General features: G+C 42.3%; 1 protein-coding gene across 1 annotated transcript; it reads left to right on the top strand.

Annotated features, from left to right (window-relative positions):
* The first annotated feature begins 1,819 nt into the window (after window positions 1–1,819).
* Window positions 1,820–2,140, top strand: LOC127340028 (uncharacterized). Its single transcript, XM_051365814.1, has one exon. The coding sequence runs from the start codon at window positions 1,820–1,822 to the stop codon at window positions 2,138–2,140; it is 321 nt and encodes a 106-aa protein (XP_051221774.1).
* Window positions 2,141–16,362: the final 14,222 nt, after the last annotated feature.

The following is a 16,362-nucleotide window of genomic DNA, read 5'->3' as shown; positions in this document are numbered from 1 at the left end:
AAAGACATGTTTCAGCAACAAGCAAGAGCTAAGAGATATGAGATGTCGCGAACTCTACTTGATTGCAAGATGGCTGAAGGAAGCTCGATTAGTGCACATGTAATCAAGTTGCACGGGTATGTTTAAAGATTGGAAGCGCTAAGTTTCCCTTTTCGGTTGAGCTAGGAACCGACATATTTCTGAGATCATTCCCACCTAGCTACGATGGGTTTGTCATGAACTTCAACATGCATGGAATGAGCAAGATACTATCTGAACTGTTCGAAATGTCGGAGGTGGCTGGAAAGGATATACTATTTGTTCAGGGATACTTTTATGTTTGGAAAAAGATCTAATCCCCCCGGGGGATCACGAGCGCCGCAGCCTCCGGTTGCGTGGCCGTTCGATGGGCCGCATCACGCGGCGTCCGTAGCATCCCACCACAAGATGTGGAGCGTCAAAGAGGCATGAGGCCCACCCACGTGTCATCCCTCTCCCTTATCTTCTTCCTTTGGCTCGCAACCTCACAAACTCCGTCGTTATCATTCTCACCCATCTCCCTGCCTCTTTCTCCCATGATCCACCGTGCGCAAGGTGCCGCTGCCCCTGTCCATGGATATATGTCCGGCGCATGCCCACCCCATCTCCATGCCATGTGATCTGCGCCTTCACCATGGCCATAGCACTACAACCAATTCGCAATCCATAACTATTTCAGTTCGTTGGCGAATGTAAAAAATGCGTCACAGACACGTGATGCTGACGGTTTGGAATACCGTGGCGAACCTCGCGTCACAGATGGACCGGCTAACGGTTAGGAAAGTGCATCATGGATCCATGCCGGCTAGGTCCAAGCCCAAAACCCAGCCGGCCCGGTGCATTGTGACGGGAATAACCGTACGCGGCAGGAGGTTGTCAGAGAACGTGTGTCCCTGTCGGCTCTGCCGTGTCGCGTGACGTGATCATCTGTCATCTAGTGTGACATCATCCGATAACGTCTGCTTCCTACAAAGTTCTTGTACAGTACACGTGGCACATCCTGATTGGCACAACTTGCTCCACAGTTTGGACACGTGACGAACTTGTAGATAAACATAAATCTTTAGTCAGACAATTGTGACTGGGCACGTGGCACGACATGTGGACCAAGCCACCCACGTGGCGCTCGCAGAGCGCATGAGAATGGCATTTTTGGACCAACTAGTAGCTGACACATGTCGACGTACGGACAACCAATTGTGACGTAGGACTACACCCAAAAAATGTAGCCCACAACGTACAGAGCCAACTATGATTAGGCAGAGACGGCCTAACTATGACTAGGCCACCTTATGGTGCGGCCCATAAAAACCCATTCAAGCCCATTGACTCGTAAATATTGGGTTGGTTATACGCAAGGCCAACAGTGACAATTCAGAAAATAAAGGAGGCCTACTGAGCCCATCTGATCAATAATGGTAAAGCCAAACAGCACATCGACGTGTTACTGGGCCGATTGCACGTGCAGCCCAAAAATGAAACCACAAAGTTGAGGGCCTTTGGCCCACTAAAGTGCGGCTCAACTCCGGCCCAGTGAAGGGCGACATACCACCGATGACAATAACACAAATATTACATGATTAATAAAATGGTTACATGCATAAAAAATGCATCATCTACGCGCGCGGTAATTTAGGTCACCGGTGGCCAGCCACGGGAATTGATCACCCGGTGGATGGCATGTTCATCTTCATCGTCCTCACCTTTATATGATTCACATCTTCTTCACCATTGCCACACATCTCCACATCTCCATCATCCTCTCCCAAAAAGCTCTCTCCCCGTCGACGTTCTGGCCCCAATGGTGCACCTCGCGCGCATCCCGGCTCCTTCATCTCGGATATACCACCTCATGGCCGAAGGGATGTCTTTCAAGATCACGGTCACACTCCGTGCATCAAGGGTGGAGAAGTGGATTCGCGCCATCAAGAGGGCCTTTCTCAACGCCACACCAATCAAGTGCGTCGGCTTGGACTGCGAGTTCACCAACCCTCGCGAGGCTAATCAGCGTGCCACCGTTCTTCAACTCTCAGTGGCAACCGAGAATTTGGTCTTCCAGATTTGTAGGGCGGATGAAGTGCCACAACTGTTGAAGGATTTCTTACAGGATAATAGCATCTGATTCTGCGGCGCGGCTATCGGCAAAGACGTGGAAATGATGAGTCCATACGGTATTCATATTACTTCTATGTGGGACCTCCAGAAGATACTCCCGAACCCCACCAACAAGCCCACTTCAAGTTTGTATGATCTGGCAAATGCTACTGTTGGCACAAATTTGAGAAGAAGAAGAAGAGGGACAAGAAGAACATGAAGACGTACGGCAAGGAAGAAGATGAACTTATTTTTGGATGGAGCAATTTTCCATTGAGCTATGAGCAAGTGCACTATGCTGCTCTAGACGCTCGCCTGGGTTCGAGATGGCTAGGAGTCATTGGAGGCTAGTTGGATACAATAGCCATGTTGATCGTCTCAATAGTTAAAGATGATGGGTAGATGGTATTGTGGTGTGTGTGGTGTGTCTTCTATATCGTCTAAATATACCGTATCTTTCTATTGTTATTCAAATTTTTCATCTTTTTCTAATTGCGGTTTACAGATTGTAATGTGTCAAAGAAAGTTCCTTTTAAGAATGTACATGCTGATATTAGTATCCAAGTTATGGTTAATAACATGCAAACATATGTTTTCTTATAGAATGCCATATGGTTACTGCTAACGCTTGTCAGGCTCCATTTTTTGAGTTGTCTGTGATATGCGTACTTTTGTTTTTGGAAAAAATTGGACGAATATAAAAGAACTAATGGAATACCTATGTAACATATAGCTTTTACTGATCTGAGCTTGCTGATAATGAGCCATGAGAACTTTGACTATGATGCAGCAGAAAAGTAGCATAAAAAGAAGGTAGAAAGGTGTCTGTACACGATCACCTGATGGACCAATTGATATATATATACAGAGACATGATGCTATCACGCAATCAAATTGGTTGGCATGCCATGGCAGCTCAGAAACTCAGAGGGGTATCCAAGTTATTGTTAACCATGCTTAGAAAAAAATCACCTAGAGGATGCCAATGGAGGAGCAGCTGGTACATACGACTCCATGGTGATCATGTATAAAGGGATGACAACCCATTTGCTGTCGGAACTCTTAGAAAATTGTTGGTGGGCCTTTGTATCTGACATTCTAAGATCACTAAAATGGATGGATGGATGAGTACAATCGGACGACTTAAATGATACCCTAGTGGGGTTTTGTTTTATAAGAGATACAATTTTTTCTAATAATAATGCATATATTTTTTTGTCCAATAGCAGTTTACAGATTTAAAGATATTAATTATTTGGCCATATTATATGAATAATGCATATATTATTTGATAATAATAATAATAAATGTATAAAAAATTATTTCATATTCAAATTCCTCACATTTTTCTAATAATAATTCATATATTATTTGTCCATTTGCGGTTTATAGATTTAAAGATATTAATTATTTGACCATATTATATGAATAATGCATATATTATTTGATAATAATAATAATAAATGAATAAATTTTCTTATTTCATATTCAAATTCCTCACATTTTTCTAAGAATAATGCACATATTATTTGTCCAATTACAGTTTACAGATTTAAAGATATTAATTATTTTGCCATATTATATGAATAATGCATATATTATTTGATAAAATAATAAAAATTGAATAAAAACAAAACTGTTTCATATTCAAATTCCTCACATTTTTATAATAATAATGCATATATTATTTGTCCAATTGCGGTTTACAGATTTAAAGATATTAATTATTTTGCCATGTTATATGAATAATGCATATATTATTTGATAATAATAATAAATGAATATTTTTAATTTCATATTCAAATTACTCACATTTTTATAATAATAATGCATATATTATTTGTCCAATTGCGGTTTACAGATTTAAAGATATTAATTATTTGTCCATATTATGTGAATAATTCATATATTATTTGATAATAATAATAAAATTAGTTTATTAAAGATTTTATTTTCATTGGAATTCAATATTATTATCTTATTCATTATTATTTACTTATATAATTGTTTTTGGTTTCAAAAATACAGAAATGTGACACAATGGTATAAAAATTAATAGGATTGTTATGATAGTCTTTACAACAAGGTACAATAACATTCGCGGGAGCACATCAGGAAAGAACCGAGGAGTTAAGCGTGCTGAGAATGAAGTAGTGTGAGGATGGGTGACCGACCGGTAAGTGACCAAGTCTAGAATTTAACTAAAGATTAATTATAATTAGTGTTAAAATGGTTCAACTGAGAGAGTAACGAGTCAAACAATTAGAAAAATGAATTTAGAAAAAACAGAAAAAAATATTAGAAAAATGAAACTAGAAAAATGAAAAAAAAAATGGAAAATAATAATTGGTCCCGGGTTGAGCCGGGACTAAATATCCTCCAGCCCAAATGCTGTGTCCCAGCCACGTGGGGGGCCATTTGTCCTGGCAGGTAACCGGGCCGGGGCTAAAGGGTTTTCCTTTAGTCCGGCCTGAATAGTCTCGGTTGGCCAACCGGGATTAAAGCCTGTTACGGGCCGGGACTGAAGGGCCTGTCTCCACTAGTGATCATCAGCGGGCTCATCTGATGTCTCTTCATCTTCAGCTTCCCATGTCTCTCCATCTTCAGTCTACCCCGTTGCAGTTTCTCCGTATTCAGGGTAGATATCATCGCCATCTTCTTCTTCATTGTCTTCTATCATAACCCCTCTTTCTCCATGCTTGGTCCAACAATTATAGCTGGGCATGAAACCTTTCCGAAGCAGGTGGGAGTGAAAGACTTGCCAGAAAGAGTACTGCTTTTAGTTTCGACAGTCAACACATGGACAACACATAAAACAATCCGCCTGTGGATTTTCCTTAGCCACACAGAGAAAATATTTCAGACCTGCATTTAACTCGCTAAGGCGTCGGTCAACGTGCATCCATTGCCGCAGGTTCATCTGAATCATACAATTAAGTTAATAAAAAAACCATTATAGAACATCATAAATAGTGAAATGACCACTATACAAATGAAAGGGTAAAGTTTCTAACCTCGATCGAGGACGAAAGAAAGAGGAGAAAGATTAAGTGTCGCTCGGGCACCTCATATCATTTTTGTTTTCTGTGAAATGAAGTGGCATCATTTTCTCGGGCATTCCATCGAGCACCTCTTGTGCATAGGAAAGAAAAATAAACTAGCACACCCTCACACCTTTCCACCAATAAAAAACAGAGGAGATGGATGGCTGGGGCAGGCTGAATTTATAGGAAAATGGGGGCTTTAGCACTGGTTCGTGCCACGAACTAGTACTAATGGTTACATTTAGCACCGATTCGTGGCACAGAACGGTGCTAAAGGTTTCGTGCCTACCACGCGGCTGACACCAAGTCTTTAGCACCGGTTCGTGCCACGAACCGGTGCTAAAGGTCCTGCACGAACCGGTGCTAACACTAGTAGAAAACGGGGCATTAGCACCGATTTTTAATGGCCATATACACCGGATGGCCAACCGGTGCAACTCATCCGGTGCTAAAGGCCCCCCCCTTTAGTACCAGTTCAGTTGCGAACCGGTACTAAAGGGGCACCACGTGGCCCGCGGAGGAGCGCCCGGGCAGAGGACCTTTAGCACCGGTTCGTAACACGAACCCACGAACCGGTGCTAAAGGTTTCTGCCGTGGCAGCGTTTTGGGGCCCTTCCCTGCCGCGGCAGACTTTGCCGCGTGAGGGAATTGCACTAAAACGCTGCCGCGGCAGGGAATTACACTAAAACGCTGCAGCGGTAGACTCTCTGCCGCGGCATAGAATTTCACTAGAACGCTATAATGCCCACACATATATAATGCAAACACATATATATAGGAAACCATTATATTACATAAAAAATTATGAATATATCGATCGAAGTGACATACGTTCATACATATATGTCTGCATCAACTTTCAAAATAATTTCTATCCAAAATTTGGGGGCTGATAGTATGCTCCGTCTAGAGCTATGACTTGCTCAAGTAAGAATCCCGCCAATTCTTCTTGAATTGCTCGTACACGCTCGGTTGCTAGAAGACTGTTCTGCAACCGTTGGATCTAATAATTTCAAGAAGATGGTAAGTATATATATGTATATGAATGAAGCACAAGGTGATATAATAAAGTTATGAATGTTGTTTACGTACTTCAAGTTGATCTAAAATTTTGGCACCCTGGTGGGTCGTCTGACGAATGAACTCGCAAACGTAGAACCCACATAAATTATTCCCGTCCTCTTGCCTCAAGCAATTTACGAGAACAAAGTTCAATCAAGATAATAATCAAGGATGGTAATAATGGTATTGAATCAAAGAGATGCACGGCCTAGCTAGTAGTACTTACCGGTACAGGTCTAATTTCAAGCTCTTTTTTCACGAACCCGAAGCCTTGTGGGTGAACCGTTTCCAAGCCCTCTAGAGAATATCAGCCATGTCCCCCCACGCCGCAAGGGGTTTACTTTTCGAGTCCATGACTTCTGCTACTCCAGCGCCAGGTTCAATGACTAGCAGGATATAGTGAAACCTACGGACATATGCATAACTCATCAATTACACTTAACACATGTAGTAAGCGAAAAATATTTAATGTGTGAAGACAGTAACACTCACCTGAAGTTGTAAGGAAATAGTATTTCCTTTTTGTATGAGTGTCTCCTTAAGGCATGTACCAAGTTATCCTTCGTGTCCTTGGGAAAGTTGTTGACAGCATACTCATGCACGGTATATGGGTCAACGAACCCAATGTCATAGATTTGCCCAAGTCGGCATTCGCGGATCTTCATTCTGCATAATATAGTGAGTATAGCTATATGCATGCAATGGACGAGCCGCGGTAGAGACTTAATTACATAAATAATACTTACAGGCAATAGGCACTCATCAGAGCTTTGTCGAGGGCGTCTTGATTGAATAACTAAAATAATTCAGAAAATTCGATGTTTATCACGTCATTTCCATGTCCGTAGTGCTCATCTTTGATTGCCATCATGAACCAGTTCTGACCGTCCTCAGATGCATCCATGTACCACTTATGCAGTCTTCACAGTTGTGTTGATAGATAAGGAAACTCCTCAGCTCTTACAAGAGGTTGCCCGTACTTGTACTGTTATGCTATTTGGACATCATCCGTGTGCATGAATTCGATACGGCTTAAGTACTCTGGAATAATCATATCGATCGCATCTGCCTCATCTTTGTATAGTGCTACCAGCGTCGGATCAAGGCACTGTAGGACATCGGGATACACTTGGAGCGGGGGCACGAGTTTTTCTGGTTTCCAAGCTGGGGAACTGGTTTCCCTTCTACCTTACTTTTTTCCCACCGCTCCTTTGCTACCACATTTGACTTGCGAATAGAGCGGTCATAGTTCAATGAAAGACTTGGCTCAGGTTGATGAAGGTACTTCAGCATTTTTTACTTTTTTTCCTTAGATATAGGCGGCTCGGGCTCAGGCTAGGGCTTTTTCTTGCCAAAATTTGATTTCATGAACCGTTCCTTTGCGATCCTGTCATTTTCCTCGTTTGTATAGTCGTAAGGTATCTTGGGAGGAACCTTGCACACTCTTGGGAGGGGCTTTTGTCGGCGATTCCGTGATCGGTTATGACTCGTGCTGGAGCGTTCCACCTTTTGCTCTTAGACTTAGTGGTGGGCTGCGGCGGTGGAGAAGGCTCACACGGCAGTGGAGAAGGTTGGCGCGGCGGCGGAGAAGGCTAGCACGATGGAGATGGGAAAGGAGACGAAGACGGCTGACGCACTAGAGAAGGCTGCATCAGAGATCAAGTGCAAGTTTAACGAAACTCCGCCCCGAGCGAAAGATCTTCATGCCCGCCGTTTTGAATATAGTTTGACACGAGCATAAAACAATTCAAAAATGATCCAAACAACGTGAAACCTTCGCGTGTTGTCATATTATGTGTCATAGTTGCAAGGAAAAATAATAAACTTAGAGAATTGCATACATCACAAAAAAATCATTCACAATATGAGCTATCGTGTTCGAGGTTTCATGGCATTTAGGTCATACGACCAATGTTACTGATACATCACAAAAAATCCTTCATAATATAAGCTCAAGGTACAGGATAATAATAAATTATGATCGCTTCGACCGTAACCATTGAGCATCTTCAGCATTTAACGCAATGGTTGGGTCAATGTTCACTCTAAAGGGTGGAATTTCACCAAACTTATTATAATGTTCTGACATGTCTGTCTTGTCCTCGACTCCCACGATGGTTCTTTTCCCTGAAAGAACTATGTGACGCTTTGGCTCATCGGATGAGCTCGTTTCCTTATGTTTTCTTTTCTTCGGTCTGGAGGACATGTCCTTCACATAGAAAACCTGAGCCACATCATTAGCTAGGACGAATGGTTCGTCTCTGTAACCAAGATTGTTGAGATCTACTGTTGTCATTCCGTATACCTAGTCTACCTTTACCCCTTTTCCATCCAGCTTGACCCATTTGCACCGAAACAAAGGGATCTTAAAATAAGGTCCATAGTCAAGTTCTCATATCTCCTCTATGTAACCATAGTATGTGTCCTTTTCCCCATTGTTAGTGTTTGTTGCATCAATGAGGACACCACTGCTTTTGTTGGTGCTCTTTTTATCTTGGGTGATCGTGTAGAAGGTATTTCCATTTATCTCGTACCCCTGGAAAGTCACTACAGTCGAAGATGGTGACCCGGACAACAAGTACAACTGATCTCCAACATCGTTGTTATTAATGAGATGTGTTCGCAGCCAACCGCTGAAAGTCTGCATATGTTTATGTGTAATCCAGTCTTCTGACAGCCCCGGGTGTTGGGAGCGTACAATATTCTTGTGTTCAGTGATATACGGGGCCACCAAGGTGGAACTTTGTAGAACTGTGTAGTGTGCTTGAGTGAAAGAAATCCCGTCCCTACATATCATTGATTTCCTTCATAGCGTGCCTTTTCCACTTAGTCTCCCCTCATGCCGCGATTCAGGAACACCAATCGACTTAAGGTCAGGAATAAAGTCAACACAGAACTCAATGACCTCTATGTTCCATAGCCCTTGGAGATGCTTCCTTCTGGCCTAGCACGGTTATGAACATATTTCTTCAAAACTCCCATGAACCTCTCGAAGGGGAACATATTGTATAGAAATACAGGATCGAGGATGGCAATCTCTTCGACAAGGTGAACTAGGCGATGCGTTATACTATTAAAGAAAGATGGCGGAAACACGAACTCAAAACTAACAAGACATTGCACCACATCCTTCTGTAACCTTGGCAGACTAGCTGGATCGATTACCTTCTGAGATATTGCATTGAGGAATGCACATAGCTTCACAATGGGTATTCGAATATTTTTCGGCAGAAGCACCCTCAGTGTGACCGGAAACAACTGTCATAATAATGTGGTAGTCATGCGACTTCAGGTTTTGGAATTTCTCTGCCATATTATCATCCCCTCTATATTTTATGAGAAGCCAGACGACACCTTGATACTGTAAAGGATTTCAAAAAAGATTTCCTTCTTTGCTTTAATAAGAGCGTAGCTGGCAGGACTTAAGCGACACCCTGTATCTGTCTTGTAACACTAGTAACATTTGTCTAGTCTATAACGATTTTAGTTCGTCAGCGAATGTGCAAAATTCGTCACAGAGACCTCATCCTGACGGTTTGCAGGACCTTGGCGGACCTCGCGTCAAAGATGGCCAGATTGATGGTTAAGGCATCCCGTCATGAATCCGTGACGACACACCTAAGCCCGGAGCCCGCCCGGCCCATATCATCGTGACGCTAAAACTCCATCATGGTGTCGGTCCCCCGTTCGGCGACCATTACGTCAGGTGTACCAGGCTAATGATTGAGGTGTCTGGTCTATTGGGTGACATCACCTTTGTCGTTTACAATGACATCATCCGAAATGGATGAACCAAGATGAGCCAAATGGGCCAATCACACTAACACTGCAGCGTTTACTATGTGGACACGTGTCCGTGTTGGGGGCTGCCATGTGGCACAACTTTCCTGACCGTATGGACCAATAACATGCGTGTACCTGGGCCAATGAAAAGTCGACACGTGGCACTAGGACGTGACTGCACCGCCCATGAAAGTGCGACATGTGGCCCTAGGACGTGCCAGCTATGCCAATGAAAGTGCGACACATGGAAACACGAATGCGGCCCAATTAAAATCTCATCCATAAGGCCCGTAGATATTAATAAAAAAAGGGACCCAATTAAGATTTCTCGTATCAGGCCCATAAGTATTAAAAAATAGCGGCCCAATTAATATCACTAACTGGGCCTGCAGATCATAATGTTAAAGTAGGTCGTGCTAAGATTATATTTACTGGGCCGAAATTCGGAAATTGGCCCACCTAAAATTCCTTCTATCAGGCCCATAAATATTTGAGAAAATGAAGCCCAATGAATATTACTTTTACAGGGCCTAAATATCGTAATCTTAAAAGGGGCCTTACTAAGATTACGTTTTCTGGGCCAAAAGATTGTAATGCTAAAAGAGATCCCAATTTACATCCCTCCTATCAGGCCCATAAATATTTAGATAGGCTTGCATGGTAAGCCCAATTCGCCCGACTTGCATGGTAAGCACAAATAATACATCATCTCGATAGGCTTTTTGCAGCCCATTTAGCTGTAAGGCTCAATAGCTTAAAAACAACCAACAGTAACCACGTCAGTTAATTTTGAAACCTAACAACGTCAATTGTTATTAATTATAATAGCTGACGTGGTTAGGATTCAAAATGTCAGGTATTATAGGCTAGGATTCAAAACGTCAGATATTATAGGTTAGGATTCAAAACGTCAGCTATTATTAATTATTACAGATTCGATATCCTCAAATAAAAAAATATTACAGATTTGTAAGTCCTCAAGAAGAATTACAGGCCCATAATAAAATCTCAGAGATTGTGGACCATCAGAATAAAAGTACAACTACCAAGACCAAGGAGAGGAAAAAATAACATTTCAACCATTCTACGTCAGGCATGACATTATCTGGACCAAACTTTCTATTTTTTATTTAGTATTATCTCGCCTAACTTCACAATCCTTGCTTCCATGTCAGCTTGTTGCTTTTCGCCTTCTTGTACAATGTTGGCCAGCTCATCCATTGGATCACGCTATGAGTTAACAACATCCAGGAGCTCCGCGCTGGCCCTCTTCTCTATCGCCAGATCTGACGCAAGGTCACTCATTATTGCTGCAGTGGATACTGCCTTGGCCTCACTCTTAAGTTCTCTAGATACCAAAGGTACACGGAGTTGTTCTTTCATTTCAGCCTTGGTTTGGACAGAGAAAACAAGGTTATCAGATGCAGGAAGATATATTCTCATTAGAAAGGACTCGTTGAAAGCTGTCTTACTAGTTCATCATGTACAGTGGTGGAGAAGCCATTTTTCTGGCTGACGTGACACTCCTTCAATAATTCAAAAGAAGTGGGATCCGTAGAATTGTACTCTTTTCCTTGAAATCACATACCTACATGAGACCAGCTTACAGGTACATGGATCTGGTATAAAAGTACAATGTGGACAAAGGTTCATACAAATGGCTACCTACTTACTTTAATGTAGGGATTTCTATTTTCGTGCCCTCGGTTTCTTAGTTGTACTCAGTTTTCCCCAGCTCCTTAGTTTTTTCTCAGTTTTCCCAAGACCTTGTCTGAAACCCGTTGAAGGAGCTCGGACGGAGGATTCCCGTTTAGTTGACGTTGGTTGGTGCTAGCAAGTGGGGCCGCAGTGGACACGTCTTCACTTATCCAGATCATCGTGGGACCCCAACTTGACAACGTTAGCGCGCTGGACCCATAGCTTACCCAGGTGACCGTTGCAAAATGGGAGCCCGAGCTAGCCCCGCGCCCGTGCCCATGCCATTGCTTCCCCTTTCTTTCCCCGCGCCTCATTGTTCTTTTTCTCCGCCAGCGGCAGCCCTTCTCCGGCAGGCGGGTGATGTCTAGTTTCTCTTCGACTTCCCGTTCTTCATGGCCGCAGTATGGACCCGTGCCTTTGACAAGATGCCCTGACTGCCCACGCCAGGAGCCTCTGAAGCGGTCGATCTGTAAGACGGACGAGAATGGCAACCGTGGACGTGAGTTCCTTGCATGCGAGAGCTTGCCATATAGAGAGGGGGATAAGGTTAGATCTCGCTCCAATTTCTCTGTTTTCTCTCGATTTTCTTGTTATTCCCTCGAATTTGGGATTTAGGGTTCACGTTGTTGTTTTCAGATCCTGAAGAAATGCAAGCATTTGGAGTGGATCGATGTGTACGTTCAGAGGCTTCAATTGCAGGAATCAATTGGCGCTATTGGGGAGCGCAATTTGGGAGGGGGGACTTGTTGTAGAGAATGCAGCAGAGAGAGGAGCCGTTCCAATTATGCCTAATGCTCCCAATGCAGGACTGGTGGAAGTGAAGGGAGAACTGAAGAAAATGAACAAGCAGTTAAGGCGGCTGATTGATACGTCCAAAACGTATCTACTTTCCCGAACACTTTTGCTATTGTTTTGCCTCTAATTTGTGTATTTTGGATACAACTAACACGGACTAACGATGTTTTCAGCAGAACTGTTCTGGTGTCTCGTTTTTGTGCAGAAATCCAACTTTCGGGAAAATCCTCGGAATTTATGCAGAAGGCCCTATTTTCCCAGAATACTGACGGAGCCAGAAGGACAAGTAAGGTGGAGGCCCGAGGGCCCCACACCATAAGGCGGCGCGGCCTAGGGGGGGCCCGCGCGGCCCTATGGTGTGGCCCCCTCGGCCGGCCTCCGACGCCCTCCTTCGGACTACTTATTGGCCTCGACCTAAAAACGCACGGAGAGAAGTCGAAGTCGCCAGAAACCCTCCAAAATGCCGCCACATCACGAAACTCCGTCGCGGGAGCCAGAAGTCTCCGTTCTGGCACTCCGCCGGGACGGGGAATTGGAGGAGATCATCGCCATCATCACCGCCAACGCCTCTACATCAACCAGCCATGCTTCTCCCATCCATGTGTGAGTAATTCCCCCGCTGTAGGCCGAAGGGGATGGTAGGGATTGGATGAGATTGGTCATGTAATAGCATAAGATTGTTAGGGCATAGTGCCTAGTGTCCGTAATTGGTACTTTGATGATATTGTTGCAACTTGTTATGCTTAATGCTTGTCACTAGGGCCCGAGTGCCATGATCTCAGATCTGAACATGTTATTGTTTCATCATGATATTCATTGTTTATTGATCTTACCTGCAAGTTGTATACACATGTCGCTGTCCGGAACCGATGGCCCCGAAGTGACAGAAATCGGGACAACCGGAGGGAATGGTAGTGATGTGAGGATCACATGTGTTCACGGAGTGTTAATGCTTTGCTCCGGTACTCTATTAAAAGGAGTACCTTAATATCCAGTAGTTTCCCTTGAGGCCCGGCTGCCACCGGCTGGTAGGACAAAAGATGTTGTGCAAGTTTCTCATTGCGAGCACGTACGACTATAATTGGAACACATGCCTATAGATTGATTAGTACTTGGACACCGTTTTATTATTATCTGCAAATGCCCTGCTTGACTGTTACATGAGTTTCTCTCATCCATGCAACGCCCGTTCATCCGTCCCCGTGCCTACAGTATTTTAATCCTGCTGTTTACTAAAATCACTACTGCTGTCTTTGTTACTCTGCTGCTGTTATTTCACTACTGCTACTGCTATAAAACTGTTACTACTGATAAACTCTTGCGAGCAAGTCTGTTTCCAGGTGCAGCTGAATTGACAACTCCGCTGTTAAGGCTTTCAAGTATTCTTTGTCTCCCCTTGTGTCGAATCAATAAATTGGGTTTTACTTCCCTCGAAGACTGTTGCGATCCCCTATACTTGTGGGTCATCAAGACTATTTTCTGGCGCCGTTGCCGGGGAGCATAGCTTTATTTGGAAGTTCACTTGGATTGATATTGTTCGCTGCAAATTCTCCATCATGGGTAAACCTCGCGATACTAAGGTCGCCATATTACCATCCACTACAAGAAAAGGTACAACTCTGAGTACCTCTGCTGCTCTTGATTCACCATCTGTGATTGATAAACTTGTTTCACCGCCACATGCTTCACATGCGGGTACTTCTGCTGAATCTGAAAACTCTCATAATATTGATAATATTTCTGCTGTGCTTGATGATAGTGGTTCATTGGGATCCTTTCTAGATGCTACGATTGCTAGGTCTAGACAAATTGAAAATACTGAAACTCCTAATGCTACTACACCTGTTAATTCACCTGAACTTGATTATTCTAGTGATGATCCTGATGAAGATTATGTGGAGCTTAATGATGATTTTATTGAAAAATGCAATGCTACTACTGATGCAAGAAAAATTAAAAAGTTGCTTGCAGAACATGCTGTTAGATATAAACTGTCTCCTGATCCTAAATTTGCCACATCTCCTATAAACATTAAGGATAAAGATTATGATTTTTCTCTTGATCTATCTCATATAGCTATTGTTGAGAAAACACCCTTTTGTGGTACTGAAAAAGAAAGTGCTGTTGAACACATGATTGAGCTATCTACTCTGAGTAGCTTGTTTTCTGATGATGTTAAGAAGCGTACTTACTTTGTTGCTAAAATCTTTCCATTCTCATTAAAGGATGACGCTAAAACTTGGTATAATAGTTTGCCACCTAATTCTATTAAAAGTCCAAAAGAATTGCTTGATGTTTTCTTCCGTAAATACTTTCCTGCTAGTGCTCAACATATTGCCTTGCAGAGAATTTATAATTTTGACCAGGGAGATGGAGAGAAATTGCCTGAGGCTTGGGCGAGATTTTGCTCTCTTATTAGAGCTCGGCCTGATCATGATTTGGAAAAGCATGATTTACTTGATATATTTTATAGTGGACTAACCATTGAGTCTAGGGCATACCTGGATAGTTGTGCTGGTTGTGTTTTCAGGAAAAGAACTCCAGACGACGCTGAAGAATTATTGGCTAAAATAGGCCGGAATCATGATAATTGGACTACGCCTGAACCAACTCCAACGCCAATATTAAAGAAGAGGGGTTTAATTAAATTGAATGATGAAGATATGAGGGAAGCCAAGAAGTCTCTCAAGGAGAAAGGTATTAAATCTGAAGATGTGAAGAATCTTCCTCCCATAGAAGATATATGTGAGATAATTCCCCCTTCATCCATGATTGAGGTAAATTCCCTTCAGCGCTTTACTAGGGAAGATAGTCCGTATTCAAAACCTCCTGCACAATGCTTAGATGAGTTTGATAATTATATTGTTAAGCAAGAAAATTTTAATATGAGAGTAGAGAATCATTTAATGGAAAATTCTCGAGCTATTAGTGAATTGCATGATATTGTGGAGAGAACCTCCAATGATGTTAAGATGCTTGTTAAACATTTTCATATGGTTCAAACTCAAATTGATCAACTCACTAAAGTGCAAAATGACTTGTTGGGAAATAATTCTAAAGAAAAACATGCTTATGAAGTAACAACTAGAGGCGGTGTTTCTACTCAGGATCCTTTATATCCTGAGGGGCATCCCAAAAGAGTTGAACAAGATTCTCAACGAACTAAAACTAGTGCTCCATCTAAGAAAAAGAAAAAGAAACATAAAAATATTGTAGAATCCTCTGAACCTGTTAATGATCCTAATAGTATTTCTATTTCTGATGCTGAAACTGAAAGTGGTAATGAACATGATAAAGGTAATGATAAGAACGATGCTTCTGATAAAGAAGATGTTGAAGAAGAACCTGAAAAGCAGGCTAAAAATAAAAAGTACACTAAAGAAGATTTTATTGCTGAGAAACATGGTAATGAAAGAGAACCTTGGGTGCAAAAGCAAATGCCTTTTCCTGCTAAGAAACTAAAATCAAAGGAAGAAGAACACTATAATAAATTTTGTGATTGGATGAAACCTTTATTCTTGCAAATCCCTTTGACTGATGCTATTAAATTGCCACCTTATTCAAAGTATATGAAAGATATTGTTACTAACAAAAGGAAAATCCCCAATGAGGAAATTTCCACTATGCTTGCTAATTACTCTTTCAATGGCAAAGTTCCAAAGAAGTTGGGCGATCCAGGTATACCTACTATTCCTTGTTCTATTAAAAATAATTATGTTAAAACTGCTCTATGTGATTTGGGAGCCGGTGTTAGTGTTATGCCTTTTTCTCTTTATAAGAGGCTTTATCTAGATAAGTTGATGCCTACTGATATATCTTTGCAAATGGCTGATAAATCTACTGCTATTCCTGTTGGTATATGTGAGGA

This window comes from Lolium perenne, chromosome 1 (genome assembly GCF_019359855.2).
Source record: "Lolium perenne isolate Kyuss_39 chromosome 1, Kyuss_2.0, whole genome shotgun sequence".
Classification (NCBI taxonomy): domain Eukaryota; kingdom Viridiplantae; phylum Streptophyta; class Magnoliopsida; order Poales; family Poaceae; genus Lolium; species Lolium perenne.
This window is presented reverse-complemented; position numbering and strand designations above follow the sequence as displayed.

What these genes read in the sequence shown, in the direction of transcription:
- LOC127340028 (XM_051365814.1), top strand. Translation starts at nt 1,820, where the DNA reads ATGGTGCACCTCGCGCGCATCCCGGCTCCTTCATCTCGGATATACCAC.